Below are 18,949 nucleotides of genomic sequence, written 5' to 3' on the forward strand. Positions count from 1 at the left end.
CCCCCTGACAATAGGGAGTAAGCTAAGGCTAGCAGCAGAGGAGAACGTGGGTTCTGTATTCCAGCCAGCTGATGGCTTCAGAGGAGGCTGGCCAGGGAGGCTAGAGGAGGAGTGGAGGATGGGCAGGGCTCGGGGGGGGGGGGGGGGGAATCCTAAAGTTTGCACCCTGATCAGGGTTAGGGTCAGGAATGGAGAGGCTGACCATCAGAACCACGTTAACAACAAGGAGCATTGGCACAAAGATTGTTTACCCTGGAAAGAGAGACCATGAGAAACAGGAATTCAAGTTAAATAATTAGATGCCCGGGAGGAGCTTCCTGCAGGGCTATTACCATCCACCCCACTACTGGCCCACTCCTAAGGGAAGTTTGTTTTTAAGAACAATGTTATAGACCTCATTAGACTCCCAGTGTCAGAAAACAAGCAATTTTAGGCCTGGCCCTGTGGTGTAAGCCGTAATTACAGTGGCTTGGGAGGCTGAAATGGGAGGATTGGGAGTTCAAAGCGAGCCTTATCAACTTAGTGAGGCCCTAAGCAACTCAGCAAGACCTTGTCTCCAAATAAAATATTTTTAAAAAGCTGGGGATGTGGCTCAGTGGTTAAACACCCCTGGGCTCAAGCCCTGGTGCCAAAAAAAGAAAAAGAAAAGAAAGAAAACACTTTGAGCTTTGAGCTTAACAGCTCTAAAACATTAAGTGAGCTCCACTATCTCACCCCAACCTCCTAAAAACCACCATGACCCCACCAGTAAATGGTGACCTTTCCTTAGCCTGCCGTCCGGTATGGGGGTGTCTGGGTTCAAATGATCCTAATTATCAACTTATCCATGCATGGGAGCCAATAGGGTGCTTTATGCTTTTCAAGTTTTGTGAATTAGATATTCCAGCCTCTGCCAGGGCCATGGGGACAGAACAAGATGATAAGAAAGACACAGATGTCATGCTGGATGCATAATGGTCACCTTTGAATTCTCTCCCACCTTCTAAACTGCCCCCCACCCCAGCTTGCTAGTATTTGCTGTCATATGTGCCACTCACTCTATGAAGTCCCGAGGACAGGGCAGTGAAAACAGGAGCCGGCCCCGACCCGAGGCAGCTCATCTTCTGACTCATTATCCTTGCTCCACTTATTTTGTCATCTCTTTTTCTGTCTTTAATTAAATATATCCAGCTTATGCCAGGACCTCTCTTTGGCATGTGGTGCCTCTTAGCTCATGTGACCCTCTGCACAGCCTCGTAAGAGGGCCGCAGCCCTGACCTCCAGTGTGAGATGAAATGCAGCAGGGAAAGTGACCCAGCTCGTCCCAGCCTCTTAGGAAGTGGCACAGCCTGCAACCTGGAACCAGGTCCGCTTCTCTAATTCCAGGCCTGCAGCCCTTTCCCTTTCTTCTCAAACCTCACATCTTCAGTGTCCTGCTCGCACGTGAAGTGTTGATCCATTTCACCTCTCCACCTCACCTTTGGGCAGGCAACCTCAGGGTCCTTTACACCCCACTGACTACCAAAGCCCAGGCCAGGATTTGTGCTCATAGACATGAACCTTGGAGGACAGGCCAGGGCCTGAGTCATCTGGCCCAGCCACTCCCTGCAAACTTATCTTGCTGCCACTCCTCAGGTCCAGCATGAGCCTGGCTGGCCGCCTCTGGCCATCTGGTACCCCAGCTGCCTTCCTCCACAGCCACTGTGCTGTGTGCACTACCTGCAGCTTCACTCGCCCCCACACATCAGCAGACCTGGCAAGGTCTGCCTGGATCCTGCAGGCCACTGTAGAGTCCTCTGCTATATTCCTGCAGGACCAGTGGGTGATATTTCTCCCAGGTAATAACTTGTAATGACACATTGGCCTGACTCTGTGCTCATCTCTCCCTGTGGACCTCAAGGCTACTTGAGAGATGAGGTCCTGGCTCTTTTTCTCATCCTCATGGCGTAGGCCCCAGGGTTCCGTGGCTACCAATATACACAAACATGCACAGACAGACTGATTTGCCAGAAGCACAACTCACTGTCACCTTAAAACTCATCCATAGTGAAATTACACTTTGCTCAGATGACAGACACTCCTACCGACCTGCCAGCCTTCTAGATGACATTAAAGACCTCACTATACTCCTACAACTCTGCCTCCCCTTGGGGGAGCAGGTCCTTGGTTAATCCCCTACCTGCTCCTGTCTCAGTCTCCCCTCTCCCATAAATGCACTGATGGTGGTGGGAAATGTGCCTTCCAACTAATACCTTGGATTACCTCTTTCTCACTTCCAGTGTATGTGTTGCCCCAATTGTAACACACAGTCCATACTGGCTGTCAGCAAATGGGTGCCACATTTTTTAAAATATTTATTTTTTATGTGATGCTGAGGGTGGAACCCAGTGCCTCCCACGTGCTAGGCATGCGCTCTACCATTGTACAGCCTCAGTCCCAGTGCCATGTTTTTTAAACCTTCAGAATTGTTGCTGGGCTGTAGACCTATCATCATTATGTGCATCTATTCAGGTATCTCCTCTTCAGTGGTCTCATTTTTTATCATTAGATAATTCACAGAAGATAGAAAAACTAAAGTTGGTGGAAAGAAGATTAAGAAAAATGAGCATATTATATAAAGAAAAAGATTTAAATAATGACTATGCTTTTGGAAGACCATGGAGTGGATCAGCAATAAGGAGAGGAAGGAGCTCAGTTATTCTTCAAATCCCCTGACCCTGGAAACATTAGTAGCTGCTCCGCTGCGAAGGTGCACGGCCTGGACTCCAGGGAGAAAGGTTCAGCTGGGCTCACCCTTAGGCAAGAATGTGCCACCGTGTTGAGTTCACCTGGAATATCAAGAAGACCACAGAACCAGGCTACAATCGGCTAATTCCCTTCATCGATGCACTTCAGGTTACTTTATTTTTTTTTTAATATTTATTTTTTTTAATTATAGGTGGACACAATATCTTTATTTTATTTTATGTGGTGCTGAGGATCGAACCCAGTGCCTCCGGCATGCTAGGGGAGCGCTCTACCTCTGAGCCACAACCCCAGCCCTTACTTTGTAAAATTTTGTTAAACTTCGGACTTTTAAACTTTTGAGATAAGTAGTCAAATCTCCATAATGTTTCCCTTTCAGGATGACTTAAATGCTGCATTACATCAAAACACTCAAATAAAAATGTTCCATGGAAGGAAGAGTGAGGAAGAGAGAAAGAGCTCAGCTTCCTAGGAGGTGAGGATTACTTGAATGTCAATTTTACTCCTGTGGTTGACGGTGTCTGAGTTGTAAATCATCAGCAGAAGTCGTTAATTAAGACTCTTGAAACCCAGCCAGCGATAACCCATCCTGGCCATGAGCCCTTCTCTTGGTGCCAGGCGACAGAGGAGATAACCGGCGCCGCGAGGCAGCGGCAGCCACGCGGCCAGGAGAGGCCAGTACCATGGCCTCCGGGGCGCCCGGGGAGCGGCTCCGGGAGGAGGCCCGGTGCTCCGTGTGCCTGGATTTCCTGCAGGACCCCATCAGCGTGGACTGCGGCCACAGCTTCTGCCTCCGGTGCATCTCGGAGTTTTGCGAGAAGTCGGACAGTGCGCAGGGCGACGTGTACGCCTGTCCTCAGTGCCGCGGCCCTTTCAGGCCCGAGAACTTTCGGCCCAACCGGCAGCTGGCCAGCCTGGTGGACAGCGTGCGGCAGCTCGGGATGGGCGCGGGGCCCGCGGGGGCGCGCCAGTGCGCGCGGCACGGCGAGGACCTGAGCGGCTTCTGCGAGGAGGACCAGGCACTCCTGTGCTGGGTCTGCGACACCACGCCGGAACACCAGGGCCACCACACGGCGCCGCTGCGGGAGGCCGCCAGGAGCTACCAGGTGAGCACGGGAGCCCGGGTGCCGAGCGGGGCCGCGGGCCGCTAGTGTAGGGCGAAAGGCACCGGGGCACGGAGCCCAGGCCCGCCGGGTCGTCCTGCTTCGGCTCCGGCTAGCCAGCGCGGGACCGGCTGCTTTCAAGCTGGTCTTTTTCTTCCGGATCCCGAGCGGGCGGGCTGTGCGTGAGTCTCGGTGACAGCCCTGCACCTCTGTCGTACTCGCTTCCACTGACGGGATTCCTAGGGCGCGGCGTTTACCTGGTGTCTGTCTAGGTCCCTTAACACGGGCACCAAGGCCACCCTCTGGCTCGGACCTTCGTGAGGAATAGCGTCTGCTCGGGCCTGGACTGTCTGGGTTCCCTGAAGTAGGGGGCCACTCGACTCCACACGAAGGTCTGGGAACGGTGGACTTGAGCATTCCCCTGAGGAGGTGCTTGACCCCAAGAGCACTCCGAGGGACTCTGCCCAGGTGTGTTCCCACAGGTGCCCACGGGTCCTGGGACATACTCTAAACACGTGCCTGTCCCGGCATCTGAAACAGCTGCTAGCACAGAAGAGGTCAAAGCTGTCTTTTTAATCTACTGGCACAGTTAGCCAAAGCACTCCGTGACACTGTAATAAGTTCCAAGCACCAGCTTTCTTAAAGCATTCATTTATTTATTCTATTTGTTTGTTTTAAGTTAAGGACTGGGGTATTCACCAGTCGACATTCATCTGGACAATCTTGGAAATTTTGATTTTTCCTCTTGATTTCTGTTATCCTCTGCAAATTACAGGTACTAGGCGCTCTCTAGCCTACCTGAAAAGTCAAGTATGCTCCTGCCTGTCTAAATCCCCAAGGTACCATACAGAACATGGCTGCTATGATATCTCTAAAGACATTCTCTGTTTTCAGTAGTCAACTAGATACAAAATAAGTACCATCCAAACTCTTTGGCTTGTCAATCATGACTTTCTAGGTTCTGAAGTCCCCTTCCTTCTGCTCTTATCCAAGCCAAACATGGGACCCAGCAAAATTAGCCTAGTCACTCTTGTCCCCAAACATGCTCTTCTTTCACCTCCTTGCTTTTGTTCAGTGTCTTTGGTCCCAGAGAACTTTCCTCTGTTTACAAGTGAGAATGGCTCTATTCCTTACAAACGCCAAACATATGCCTCTTTTTATTCTGATGCCACCATGAATTCTAACGTTACTTTATGTGTACTTTATATAGAGTATTATAATATTTTAAAGTGAATGATATATATGTAAGATTTATTGAATAAGTTTGGAGGTAGAATTTGTATTATTTTCTACTAAAAACATATTTCTATATGTGTCTTTATGGGTGCTTCCTGTTTTTAAAAAAAGGCATGTATTTGCTTCTTGGAAGCGTCTTTTCATTGATCAGAGATCTAATTTCTGGGTTTTTGTTTGTTTAATTGTTTGGCAGGCTTTTTTATATACTTCTTTTACTCCTTTTAAGATGTACAGAATATTGTGTTTTTCACCTAAAGTATTTTATTTTATTTATTAATTTATTTATTGACACCAAGGATTGAACCCTGGGGCTTTACCACTGAGCTACATCCTCAGACTTTTTTTTTTTTTTTTTGAGATAGGGTCTCACAAGTTGCTGAGGCTGACCTTGAACTTGAGATCCTCCTGCCTCACCCTCCAAGTTGCTGAGATTATGGGCATGCACCACCGCATCTGACTTCATTTAACATATTTTAACCAACAAGATTTATTTTTGGTGAAATATCATTACTTATAGTACTAATATCAAATACTTTTCTCATCGTAATTAATAAGAAATTGTATCACTCTTCAACCTGGCATCAATAGATGACATTTCACCTAATGATGTCTTCATTTCCCTCCATCTATTTTTTTACATATTCATTATAAGCATTTTTTTTTCAAAATTGGCACTGTTATAAAATGTACTTATTTGACGTTGTAATTCTATTTCTTGTCATTAAGTTTCCTATTGTGTTGATGTAAAATGTTTTGCTACTCATTTTTACATTTCAGTCATTGTAGTTTTACTATTGTAATGGTGCAAGAAGCATGATTTTAGATGAATCTTTGCATCTGGTATTAACTGAGTTACCAGTGAAGGTGTCCACCTGCGTTCTAGGGAGTTTTCCAGTTGATCCTGCAGGTTCTCACAGTCTTCTCCACACAGGTGAAGCTGCAGATGGCGCTAGAGCTGGTGAGAAAGGAGATGGAGGAGGCCCTGATGCAGGAAGCCAACATGGGGAGGAAGACCGTGCAGTGGAAGGTAGGGGGCCTTGGGCCTGGGGAGCTGCAGGCACCACCCTCTTCCTGAGTCTCCATTCTCCAAGGAGCTTGCCATTTACTTAGGGGCTCCAGAGAAACATCTCATGGCCATCCTGAATTGTCCCAGACCCCAAATGACATTGTTCATTTTTGTTTTTACCTCTGTCGGCAGGACCCTATCCAGATTATAAATAGCTTTACTCTCTTGATCTTACTGTGAAACTCACTGCTGGGGTGGGTGCCACCACCTGCTACTGTAGTGTCAAACTGTATTTGTCGGACAGTTAAATAGTGAATGCCACAGGCTTGGTGACAGATGTGGTGCAGTTCCCAGGGACCATCTATACAGGGAGGGAATTGGAGCCTTCAGCCTCCTTGGGTCATCCATCCAGGGTCCCCTCTTTCTGCAGCCCCTCCCCCCTTGTTTTTCTCCTACATTTCGTTTACACACAGTGGCTGTGAACCTTATCTTCTCCTATTGCTATGTCTATTATAGGTAAAGTTAAGCCCTCCTCTCCTTTCCACAGCTGGAGAGGCTTTGGGTCACCACGCTTGCTGCTGCCATTCATGGCAGAGGCTGGAAAATTGCTCGGCTCCCTACAGTGCCCAGAGCAGCAACTGCACCCCTCAACAGTGAATTGTAGGTCAAACCTGCTAAAGTGTCAAGGCTGTGAACCACATATAGTGCATGGGTGGATGGGTATATTATGTACAGAACCCAGTATACAACATGATCAGATATATTTTATCGAATATTCCTCTTCCTGCTAGAATCATTCTTTATATTATTTTCTTCCTCAAAAATATAGTTTGGGTTGGGGATGTGGCTCAAGCGGTAGCGCGCTCACCTGGCATGCGCGGGGCACTGGGTTCGATCCTCAGCACTACATAAAAATAAAATAAAGATATTGTGTCCACCAAAAACTATATATATTTAAAAAATTCTCTCTCTCTCTCTCTCTTTAAAAAAAATTTAGTTTGATATACTATCTTCATACAGATATTTTCATAAGGACATTTATTTATTTATTTATTTATTTATTTATTTATTTATTTATTTATTATTGTGCTGGGCATTTAACTCAAGGTGCTCTGCCATTGAGCTACATCCAAAGTCCTTTTTACTTTTTACTTTGAGATAGGTCCCACTAAGTTGTAGTGGGTGGCCTTAAACTTGTGATCCTCCAGCTTCAGTGAGTCACTGGAATTACAGTGCAATACTGTACCTGGCTCATAAGGACCATTTTTGCTAACATTTTTCTTATGAAATAAGTCTTATCTTCTCCTATTGCTATGTCTATTATAGGTAAAGTTAAGCACTGATTCACAATCTTTATTATTTAAAGCTAATAATATTTAATTTTTTAAAATATTGATCTGACCACAGATTTATGAAATCAGGAACCCAAGTGCAAGATCTGAATTCCCACATTTTAAAACCTCCAACACATGTCATAACATAGAAGTGATGCTAAGATATCTCCTTCAGAGGCAAGTAACCATGTCTGAACTTCTTGGTCGTTCATGTTCACATGAGCTAGAACCATCAGGCACAGGCTTGATGGAAACAAGCTCTAAGTTCTGCAGCAGCACTTCTTCTTTGTTCACATCCAGAGGGGCCCGAGCAACATTCCAGCCTCTGCCATGAAAGGCAGCAGCAAGTGTGGTGACCCAAAGCATCCCCAGCTATGGAACTGGAGAGGAGGGCATTGTGGCCCAGGTTCACAGCCACTGTGTGTAAATGAAATGTAGGAGAAAACCAAGAAATTATCAGGTTTAAAAACAAAACGGACAACCCAAGGTGGCACTCAAGAGGGTGACATGAAGGAAGCTGGGCTGCCGTAGCCCCTCCACCCCGTCATCCCTGGTGCACCCCTGGACTCCCCTCCCTGTGGCAGTGCTCAGCCCTCTCTCCAGCAGCCTGCCCTGGGAGACAGTTTGCATTTCTATGAGCCATGCCTCTCAGGAAACAGAATGTGGAATGCAGAGTCAGTGTCCCTGAGGAGGAGGCCAAGAGTGTATGAATTAGTGATTTAGAAAACGGTAAAGGAGGTAGGAATGCAAAATGGGAAGAAGGAAGTGGGAAACCTTGGCGCTGTGGCCAGCGGGGCCCTCAACTCCTTGTGTGTGTGTGTGGGGGGGGCAGACATTGCCCCCGCAAGCTGACCTCAACAGAACTCAGCCTCTGCGGAGGATGGTGGCAGCAGGCGGCACCTCCCCTCGAGGGGCGATCCAAAGCACCCCCAGATATTTGGGGAGAACTATTATTTGGATACAAATATATATATATATATATATATATATATATATATATATATATATATATATATGTCTTTTATAATAATTTTGATGATAATTTATGTCTTTTTTCAATTAAACCAAAAAACTATCAGGTTTAAAAACAAAACGGACAACCCAAGGTGCAGATGCTTTGGGAGGGTGACTTGCCGCTCATGCGCAGTTTAAAGCTGGGTTTCTAGCTACTAATTTCAAGAGAATAATATTTAGATGTGATCCCCTGCACACAGTGTGATCCTTAGGTTCAGTCAGACATCGCCCTGTGAGGGCCAGGTGTGCCTCAGGGGCAGAGTGCTTGCCCAGCCTGAGTGAAGCCAGGGGTTCTGTCCTCAGCACCAGGAAAGCAACAACAAGAGCCGTGATGGGAGATTTGGGTAGGGGCTGGTGTATTAGCCTGGAGTGAGTGGCCTGCGTGGCAATTAGCTCTTCTGGGCTTTGCAGAGGACGCAGCCTTGTGCTGATTTCTTGCTTCTCCTGGGACAAGAGAACATCTGTGTGTTCTCCTGTCATGTTGTCCCTCACAGCCCAGGCCTTCTGCTCTTCCTGGCCACCCATCCATCAGCAGAGCCACCCCTCTGCTGTGGGGCCACACAGGCGCTCGGAGGTGCCCAGATGATCCCCATGCTTCTCTTTCTGCTGCATTTGACTCGTGATATTGAAACCCGCGTGTCGATGGCCTTGCCTCCGGCCCTGCAGCACAAGGGGGCCCACAGCCACAGTCTTCCCAGACTCTGAGCTTGAAAACCCCACCAGCCACCTCTCCTTTCCCGGACTCTGGTTTCTGAGGTCCTCCCCAGAGGTGCAGAGCGAGGGGGGTGGGTTCGGGGGTGGGGGGTGATGCGGGACGTCCCTTCTCTGGCTGCTCCCACAAGTGAGGCAGGCCCCCCACACCTTGCCCCAGCCCTGATGGGGTCTCCTGTTGCTCCAGGAGAAGGTGGAGATGCAGCGGCAGCGCTTCAGGTTGGAGTTTGAGAAGCACCGCAACTTTCTGGCCCTTGAAGAGCAGCTGCAGTTGCGGAGGCTGGAGGAGGAGGAGAGAGCCACCCTGCAGAGACTGCGGGACAGTAAGGACCAGCTGGCCCAGCATGGCAAGGCCCTCAAGGAGCTGGCAGAGGAGCTGGAGGAGAGGTGCCAGCGCCCAGCCCTGGGGCTACTGGAGGTGAGGCGGCCTCAGGAGGCCAGGCCTACAGAGGCTGAGGGGATGGGGACAAGCCTTGGCATGGGACATGAAGGCACCCAGCTCTCTAGGACAGAGCTCAGCAGTACTTTCTTAGAAGACATCTTACGACTGAATACTGGGCCCTGAGTCAGGAGGCACCCAGAGGACCATTTAGCTCATGCAAAAGACAAAAACTTCAATACATGATGAGTTAAAATTAATTATTTATGGAATCGTGAACAGCTGGGGCAAGGACAAGCTGCGCCATACTGGCTGAGAAACCATCCTTTTGTCAAAGATGGTATTGCTAATTTTCATGAATGTTCAACCCCCAAAGTCTCTGGCAGCCCATTTCAGGGAAAATAGCCAGAAGTATGAGCAGTGCTTCACCTAGTCCAGCTTGAAATTCCCGTGTTAAATCCTAAGGGGAGTGTATGGTGAGAGTGTTTGGACTCCCATGCTGGGAGTGTATGGACTCCCGTGCAGATTTCTCAATCTTTTGGGACTTCAGAGCAGCCTTTTTAAAGTTTTAATTGGAGACAGGGTCTCACTCAGAAGCTCAGGCTGGCCTTGAACCGCTCCCTCCTGCCCCAGCCTCCCCAGGGTCTGGGGTCACAGATACCACCATTCCACCCCACAGGTGTTGTTCACAGGACCACCTGCAAGAGAAATTCATTCACCTGATACTTTTCTCTGTACCTTGCCCCAGTGACAGGCGAGGATTCTAACTTAAAAGAGAGTGCAGATCCCCACTGAGCAGCTGGCCCACAGTGTCCCAACTGACTCGCCTCTGGACACTGCAAGTTCCAGACACATAAACCCAGTCGCTGTCCTGGGACATTTGCAAACACAGTTGTCAATATTGTGGCATCTGATGGGGAATCACTAAGTAACTGCATGAAACACTTTTATCTACCAAGCACTTTATTTAATATGCCCATTCTATCTTTATTCCCATTACCAATGTCATGGCTGTGCTCATTTCCTAATGAGTAAACAGAGAGCCAGAAAGAAATTAATTTTCCAAGTATAGGTGGCAAATAAGCACAGGAATGTTGGCATTTTCAAAAATAATATTCACTGCATTATCTCAGATAACATCTCATTTAAAATGAGTATTTCTTTGCACCATATAAATGTTAAAATGGTTTATAGTACAAATCATAGTAAGAATATAGTCTTACATAATTTTTGTCTGTGTCCTCTCTCTTTCTTCTCTGATACCAATGATCTTCATTTTACCCCACTGGCCAAGACCCAGGCCGATCATGTCCATAAAGGACAAGGCAAATGGTTTCCCTGCATTCATGCCTTGTTGAAATTTGTCCGACTGTTGACCACTTTTAGGGAAGAAAACAAGTGTGTTGGAGGTGACCTTTTTGTTACCTGCTTTGAGATACACTGTTGTTGGATAGTAATGACTTCCTTTCTTATCTCCTTAGACAGTTAATAGCTTTGTCTGTTGGTTCAGAGAATTCGAATTTGAGGACAGCTTTTTCTGGAGTACTGGGACAGAACACAGGGCCCTGTTCAAGTCAGGCAAACCCTGAACATGAGCGATATGCCCAGTCCCAGGATCTATGCCGTACTTATATATGTTCCTCGAGTAAATTCCGAAAACATGTAGGATTTTTACCCTAATTCCATCTGTATAAAGTGCAGAATGTAACTGTTAAAATAGCCCAACAACCAGAGCTATCAGTTGACAATCCATAGTTGATGGATAGGTTTCATGGGAATTAATATAAACTTTGTGTAGTCTGACTCTGTTCTAATTATATGCCTGATTTTTAAATTTGAGAGTCATGTGAGAATTCAATTATAGCCTTTTTTGCCTTTAATTAACAGAGATTCATTGTCACCAGCAGTCTTATGTTGCTTGTTAATTATTTCCAGTACATTCTAAAGACATTTTCGTGGTGTGTCCCCAGTCAACTGTGGGAAGCACTTACACCTGCTTGTGTCTCTTACTTCCAGGGTGTGCAAGGAGCCCTGAGCCGGTAAGTGTACTTTCCGCTCCAATGAGGGAGCAGGGGAGGCCAAGAGGGCTGGTGTGGCCATGCTGACATTTCCAGGTTCTCTGCTCTTCTCAGAAGTAAGGCTGTGATGCCGCTGGAACCAGAGAACATCCCCATGGAGCTGAAGACCCCATGTTGCATCCCTGGCATGCGGGAAATGTTGAGGAGATTCCAAGGTGGGTGGAGCCCCCGAGCCTGGGAACTGATGCTGAGAGTGTGGGGCTTACTGCTGCCCTTACTGCCCTGGCCTGTGGCCACAGCAGAGCAGCCACAGCAGAGCCCCAGGTCTCTGAGACTCACTGTGCGAGTGTGCTCTCAGGGTGTCGCAGCCTCTCACCTGGGGCCCAGCCTGGCAGACCTCCAGCTCCTTCCCAGGGCACAGTGCATCAGCCCTGCCCAGCAGAACATGTGGGTGTCTCCCTCGAGGAGTCGGTCAGTTCTCCAGGGTTGCCCCGCTGGCTCCCACTCACTCTATTCTGACACTGTCCACCTGCAAGCATCATCGAATCCCACAGGTTGAGGGCCTTGTCCCGCAAGGCTGTGCCCTGCTTCAGGAGCAAGGAACAAGCAGGCTGTGGCTTGTGCCTCTGACAAGCCAACTGCAAAGCAGCTTTCCTGGGACCCGTTCTATGAGCGCGGTTTGTTTGCTAGAGCAGCTCCCAGAACTCAAACCCTACTCACACTTGGTCAGTTATTGTTCAGGGTGTTGCAGAGGATGAGGACCAGCAGCCGGGTGGAGGAAACCAATAGGGTAGTGTGGGGAGGGGCAACACGCCCTCTCTGGGTGCTCCTTGCAGGATCTCCTTGTGTGCAGCCACTGGCAAGCTCATCTTTGGGTTTATGGAGGTTTCATTTAACAGGCATGACCAATGACACCACTGGCCACTGCTGACCCCTGGAGCTTCAGCCCCACTCTCCTCCCAGAGGTAGGGGATGTTGGACTGAAGGTTCTATCCCTTTAATCCCAAGGGGGTTCTCTGGAAACCAGTCCCCATCCTGAGGCCATCTAGGCCACCAACACCAGCCATCTCATTAGTATACAAAAGAGTCCCTTGTCTCAGGACTTTTGGGAGATGGTGTGTCAGGACCTGGGGCATAGACCAAAATATACTGCACTCTCTCACCATGACTCAAGCACTGCCCTTGGCCTTCCTGAGGATTTCAGTGTTGGGGTGAGTCTGGCTGTGAAGGGGTGGAGCAGTGCACCTGCCTGCAGGAAGGGGGAGGGGACATTTGTGCACAATCCGAGCAGATGCCAGTCAGGGACACCCAGAGGGTCTGCACGAAATGGCTTTGTTCACCCAATCATGTTGTTCTTTAAAATGGTGATGATTCAGTATTTTTACTATTTCCTTTTAAAATCTACTTTGCACCACATAATACAAACTGTGGTTTCCCAGGGACATTCTTGTCCTGTAATGAGAAAACCTACCTCAGTTATAAAGCCCAGTGACCCCCCGCTTTGGTGGACAGATGAGCATACACTAGCCATGTGACTTGATGAGGGCCTTCGCAGCACACCCCCAGACTCTGTCACCTCCTATGCTTTTCCTTTTTACCCAATGAAATAGTTATTGAATGAATCCACCCCATGCTGCCTAGTTTATGCTGCCCTTTCTACCAGTAGAGTGAATCATTGAAGAACAAATGCAAATCAAATGTGCTATGACCCGTGATTCACAGTGCAAATACTGACTTCAGTTACCCAGGCACATGGCTGTGAGGAGAGGACATGGGCTTCTGGAGAGTGTGATTTGATGCACGTTAATAATTATAATAATAGAAAGAAAAAGCTGCGCGACGGGGAGAGGAGCAGAGCCTCGGGCAGCAGGAAGTGCAGCAGGTGTGCTGGGACTGTGAGGACAGGATGGTGAGGGCAGCCCAGGGGGAGGGCGAGGAGGACAAGGATGCAGAGCTGGAGAGGTGGGCTGCTTCTGTGAGCAGCACTCAGTGGGAGAGCACAAGGTGTCCCTGGGCAGGACTGGCCTTGTGTGCACATCATCTGGGTGCTTTATTGTGATGAATTAAAGGCACCAAGACAGCAGCTGGTGTCCTTTGTCACTGTTCAGTGACAGATGAGTGTAGGTGACCCCCAGTGTTGGTATGAAAGGTGCCAGATGGCCACATCCTTGGCCGGCCATGGAGACGGAGCTGCTGGGATCTGCTCCTGGATGAGCTGTGTTTTGTGGTTAGAGGAGAGTGAGGAGGACCCATGGTTTTGGACCCTAAGAACTGCCACACAAAACGGCTGGTTGTGCTGATGGCCATGCTGCAGGCAAGGCCCAAGAAGGACGACTGGTTTGGGGGTAGGTTGGCAGATACTTAGCATCCAAAACTGGCCAGGGAGGCAGATGAGTTCACAATAAGGACCTCCAGGGGAGAGGCCAGGCTGGCAACAGGCACTGCAATCAGTAGCAGAGGACTGGAATTGACTGGAGAGTTGAGTGAGCCAACCTAGAACCACAGGGCATGGGCTGAGAAAGAAGTCCCCAACTTGGCACTGCGGCTTTGACCTGGGGCAGTGACAGAGGAGAGAGGAGATCAAGAAGGAGGGAAGCATGGGCGCTGGTGAGTCTGGAAAAGAGCAGGAGTCTCTCCAGGCAGTCAGGTCCTCATAGTGCCGACTGACACAGGAAGGTACCTTCACCACCCTGGTGGCCACTGGGCAGGTGGGCAGGACAGTTTGTTGTGCACGATGATCCCATTACCCTTGATAGCTAGGTTTAGGAGGAAGGAACAGAGAGAACTAGTCAAAGAAATCTGTGAAAGAGCAAGCTGAGCATTGTGCATGTTAAATGAGCCCCGAAGTCCCACCCCCTCCAGCCACATTCCAGGCTGGTATTTGCTTCCTGTGGAGTTGGGAAATCAGGTACAGTCTTTGAATCTCCTCATCAATATTATGAGGTGGTAGTAACCACATTAAGGGTGGCTTCCTAGCCGGGTTTGGTGGCACCTGCCTGTAATCCCAGCAGCTGGGGAGGCTGAGGCAGGAGGATCATGAGTTCAAAGCCAGCTTCAGCAATGGCAAGGTGCTAAGCAACTCAGTGAGACCCTGTCTCTAAATAAAATACAAAATAGGACTGGGGATGTGACTCAGCGGTTGAGTGCCCTGAGTTCAAGCCCTGATACAAAAAAAAAAAAAAAAAAAGAAGAAGAAGAAGAAGAAGAAGGCTTCCTGATTTAACATAGGTAATGAACACACAGAGCCTAGTGATGTGGCCAGTCAGGTTTAGGTATCCATAGAAGTTCATGACGTGTGGCTTGAAGATGAATTGGACTAGTACAAGTAGTAACGGTTTTTGCCATGACCTTAAGGTCTATTAATGAATTTACTACCTTTGAGTGCTTACAAGGAAGTACTCTGGTTTTGATGTAGATTCATTTGCCTACTATGTATGTGAATCAATCCTGCATCAGTCTTCCTGGGATTCCACAGTACATGTTAGATGGTCCTCCTGTTGTGGAACCAATCACTACAAACAGCCACCTTAGACCACACCCAGTAGTAAGCTCACAGATCCAAAGATCAGACTTGCAGGTGGGAGCAGCTGGCTCCCTTGCTTGGGTTAGGGTTTCTGAAGGCCAAAACCAAGGACTGAGCCTCTCTGAGGAGTCTGGGGAAGGACTTTCCAGCTGGAGTTCCCTGCAGCTGCAACACCATGGTCTTTGTTTTCCTGCAAGCCAGCATTTGGGGCCACTCTGCTCCAGAGTGCTCTCACCTTCCCCTGGTGTGACCCTTCCCACTTCCACCCTGGCAAGGCTGTATCAGAGCCAAGTCTAGGACTCTCTTCTGCCACCATCCTGATAGCTAGAGGACTTTCTAGTTTTAAAGGGCTCGTGGGATTAGGTCAGACCCTCCCAGATAGCCTCTGTTGTCCTAGAATGTCACATAATCACGAAGGTAATAACACCAGGGCGTGGAGTCAGGGCATCTAGTGTACAATTCCCCCACCAGTCACACCACTTTGAAAGTAGTGGATTTCATATTAATGATGTTATCTTATACAATCCCCAAGCAGTTTATGAATTTCATGCTATGCGCAGATGATTCTAAGTGCACCCAGGAGCTCTGGGTGCAGATGAAAAGGTGCCTTCGACTGGGCGTTTGGCTTCCCAGCAAGCTGACAGCACTGTTCTAATGGCCTGGTCATGCCAAGGCCACCCGGGCACCCCAGTAGGTCGAAGACCTGCTCAGACCCTGGAGAAAGGCCTATTTCTTGGGCAGTCTGAGAGAGGGCGTTGCCAACGCTCACTCCCGGGGCATCTAGTCCTTCCCGTGCATTCACGTGTCCCACCACTCTCTCTGCAGTGGACGTGAAGCTGGACCCTTCCACCGCGCACCCGAGCCTCCTGCTGACGGCCGACCTGCGCAGCGTGCAGGACGGGGAGCTGTGGAGGGACGTGCCCCACAACCCCGAGCGATTCGACACCTGGCCCTGCATCCTGGGCTTGCAGAGCTTCTCATCAGGGAGACACTACTGGGAGGTGGTGGTGGGAGTGCGGGCCGAGTGGGGCCTGGGCGTCTGCCAGGACTCGGTGCAGAGGAAGGGGGAAGCCACGCCGTCCCCGGAGAACGGCGTCTGGGCCCTGTGGCTGCTGCGCGGCTGCGAGTACATGGTGCTGGCCTCTCCGTCCGCGCCCCTGCTGCAGCTGGAGCGGCCGCGCCGCATCGGGGTCTTCCTGGACTACGAGGCCGGCGAGGTGTCCTTCTACAACGTCACGGACGGGTCCTACATCTACAGCTTTAGCCAGGTGTCATCGGGTGTCCTCCGGCCCTACTTCTTCGTCTGCGACGAGGCGCCGCTGATCTTGCCACCGATGGCAGAAGCGGAGGCAGAGAACTGGGCATCCGGGGGCCACCCTGACCCTCCTCTGGTGGGCGACCTTCAGTCCTGAAGTGCTGTGCTCAGGGTCCTCCCGCTGCCTATCCAAGGGCTCTGGAGAGCGGCGGAGGACGGACATACAGCTTCACCAAGTGCCCAGCTCAGGGCAGCCTCTTGCTCGGGCCTGGGGAGGTTTCTTGAAATCCAAGCAGACAGGAGATGCTGTGTATGCGGGAACGTTGGACCTGGAGGGTCTCCTCAAACTATTCCCAGATGGCTTTTCTTTCAAATTAATAGTCTCGTATTAAAGAGTTCTGTATGTTCGTTATAATTTCCATTCTCTTCAGTATCTTCCCATCCCGACGCTGAATCGAGGCTGAGAGATGGAAACCCTGCAGGGCGAACGAGCAGGCTGAGGCTGCTCCCTCCCAACCCTCCCTCACCTTCCTGGCTGGCTCCTCCTCTGTCTCATTCCTTGCCCTCCCCTCCCCACCCCCCCTTTTTTTTTCCTGGATACCTCTGGTTGTTTAAAGTTTCATTTCCTTTTACATCAACATATTCAAAATCATCCTTCACAAGTGTGTGTTTCCAGTCACAGTCTTCACTTGCTTTCTGTCGTCTTTATTCTGGGAACAGTTTTTGAGGGTCGTGAAATTCATTGCTCAGACCATAACATGGATTTCCATCTTCTCTCTTTATCTCTGCGAATGTTTGTAAAAGTAGGAATGCCCTAGAAATTTGATTCAACTGGTTTTCTTCATGGGGCCAGGGGACAGCTGCAGCCTCCTGCCTGCTCAGGGGACTGGCCCCAGGGCCGCAGCAGGGGTCCTTCCCTCGGGGTCTCCTGTGCCTGGAACAATTTACTGCCCTCACAGTATTAGGGTAGGTATTTAAGGTCATGATTGATGTGACTAGTTTAAATTAACTGTGTTATTCAAATTAAATGGTGATGTTGAAAATGAAATCATAAAAATAACTTACTTTTGAAGTATATTCTGTACCTTTCCAACAAAATCCTTTAAAAGTCATTGAAGACCCCCTATTCTCCCACCTTTGTCTTCATTTTTATCTAATATGTAATTGCTAAACAAATATTATAATATTCTAATGCTAAATGCTTAAATGATGAAGAAATAGAAATTATGAGCAAATTTAATTAATGTTATCTTGATAATCTGTCCAAAGTGTATTCTTCCTTTTTAACTCCATCTCAAAGTTCAAGATGCTTTTTTCTTCTAGGAGATTTCTGCGACTGTCCTTCCCTTGCCTTGCAATCATGTAAATGACAACTTTATTTTCAGATTCTTAATTGTCTGATGACAAGCAAATGCTTGCCCTCTGCCTCTCATTTGCAAACAGAAGAGGTAGAAAGATGTTGTAGAAACCAAGCTGTCTCTGATGTGCAAGCAGTGCAGGGGACAGCTCTGCAGTGCAGCCTTCCCCACAGGGATGACAAAGGCTCTCTGGGGTGAAACCTCCAGGGACCCAGCCATTCTCTGGGACAGGAAGCCTTCTCAGTGGGAAGTGGCAAGTCTACAAGCCTCTGCTCTCTCTGCAGGGTGAAGGGAGCCTCAGGAACACCCCCAGCCTGCCCTGGAACCTGACAGCCTTGTCTCAACAGTGGCCTTGAGACTTGTCACCTCCTGGATTTTATTTTGATTTCTGTGGGCCACTAAATGTCAGTACTTCTCAGCTTCAGTGTGCTAAGCTTCAGGGATCTTCACAGTTCCTATTGCAACCTCTTCTTCATTCCTTCCAATTCCTAAAAGGTTCCCACCATTCCCCTGGGATTCTGGCTCATTTCCCGCCAGATCCTCTAAATCCGTATCTAATTCCTGACCTTCTTCATTCTTTCTCCTGAGCCTTAGCTTTTCACAGTCAAGTGCCACCTGTCATCAAAATAGATATTCTAGGGGCTGGGGACATAGCTCGGTTGGTAGAATGCTTGCTTTGCATGCACAAGGCCCTGGGTTTAATCCCCAACACCAAAAAAAAAAAAAAAAAAAAAAGACATTCTAAGCTCTATATGCCTAAATCTTAACCACAAATATCTCCAGGTCTCCCTGAATGATAAAAAGATATTTTAAAGCCTCCCCTTCTGAAGGGAGGCCTGCTCATTTCTTTGTCACGTAGACCAAACACCTCAGTGACTCCTTTCTGCATTTCACTCCAGCTCCCGTCCCTCAGCGGTAACACTCTGTTGGCTCCCATGGACCAGAGTCCAGTCAGCCCTTCCCCACCCCCATCCTGGTAGTCTGAGCTTCCCCTGCCTTGAGATTACTGGGTTCATCTCACAGTGGTCTCTTCACCTCTGAATGCAGCCCTCATTGCTCTAAGGTTTATTAAAAAAATTTTTTTCCCTCTCTTCTCCCCTCTCCCCCTCAAGATTTGGAAGACAGTGTCATTTATCTTTTCTTCCCCTAGTTAACTGCCCTCGAACACCTGCTACAGGAAGAGGGTGCCTGCTGAGGATCTGGGAAGTGAGGATCTCCAAAATGTGAATACTAATAGGCCATCAGGGCAACCTGGGGCCCCCTCCTGGAATGTAACCCTTGAAAAAAT

At 48.8% G+C, this 18,949-nt stretch overlaps 1 protein-coding gene across 1 annotated transcript; it reads left to right on the forward strand.

Annotated features, from left to right (window-relative positions):
* The first annotated feature begins 3,407 nt into the window (after positions 1 to 3,407).
* Positions 3,408 to 16,460, forward strand: LOC143400188 (E3 ubiquitin-protein ligase TRIM58-like). The gene is made up of 6 exons (XM_076857505.2): positions 3,408 to 3,830; positions 5,995 to 6,090; positions 9,316 to 9,546; positions 11,524 to 11,546; positions 11,640 to 11,740; positions 15,874 to 16,460. The coding sequence occupies exons 1-6, from the start codon at positions 3,408 to 3,410 to the stop codon at positions 16,458 to 16,460; spliced, it is 1,461 nt and encodes a 486-aa protein (XP_076713620.2).
* Positions 16,461 to 18,949: the final 2,489 nt, after the last annotated feature.

This window comes from Callospermophilus lateralis, chromosome 5, assembly GCF_048772815.1.
Source record: "Callospermophilus lateralis isolate mCalLat2 chromosome 5, mCalLat2.hap1, whole genome shotgun sequence".
Classification (NCBI taxonomy): domain Eukaryota; kingdom Metazoa; phylum Chordata; class Mammalia; order Rodentia; family Sciuridae; genus Callospermophilus; species Callospermophilus lateralis.

Excerpts from the sequence above, each read along its gene's own strand:
- LOC143400188 (XM_076857505.2), top strand. The coding sequence starts at position 3,408 with ATGGCCTCCGGGGCGCCCGGGGAGCGGCTCCGGGAGGAGGCCCGGTGC. Across the intron at positions 3,831-5,994 it reads AGGCCGCCAGGAGCTACCAG|GTGAAGCTGCAGATGGCGCT; the intron begins GTGAGCACGGGA and ends TTCTCCACACAG. Across the intron at positions 11,547-11,639 it reads GTGCAAGGAGCCCTGAGCCG|AAGTAAGGCTGTGATGCCGC; the intron begins GTAAGTGTACTT and ends TGCTCTTCTCAG.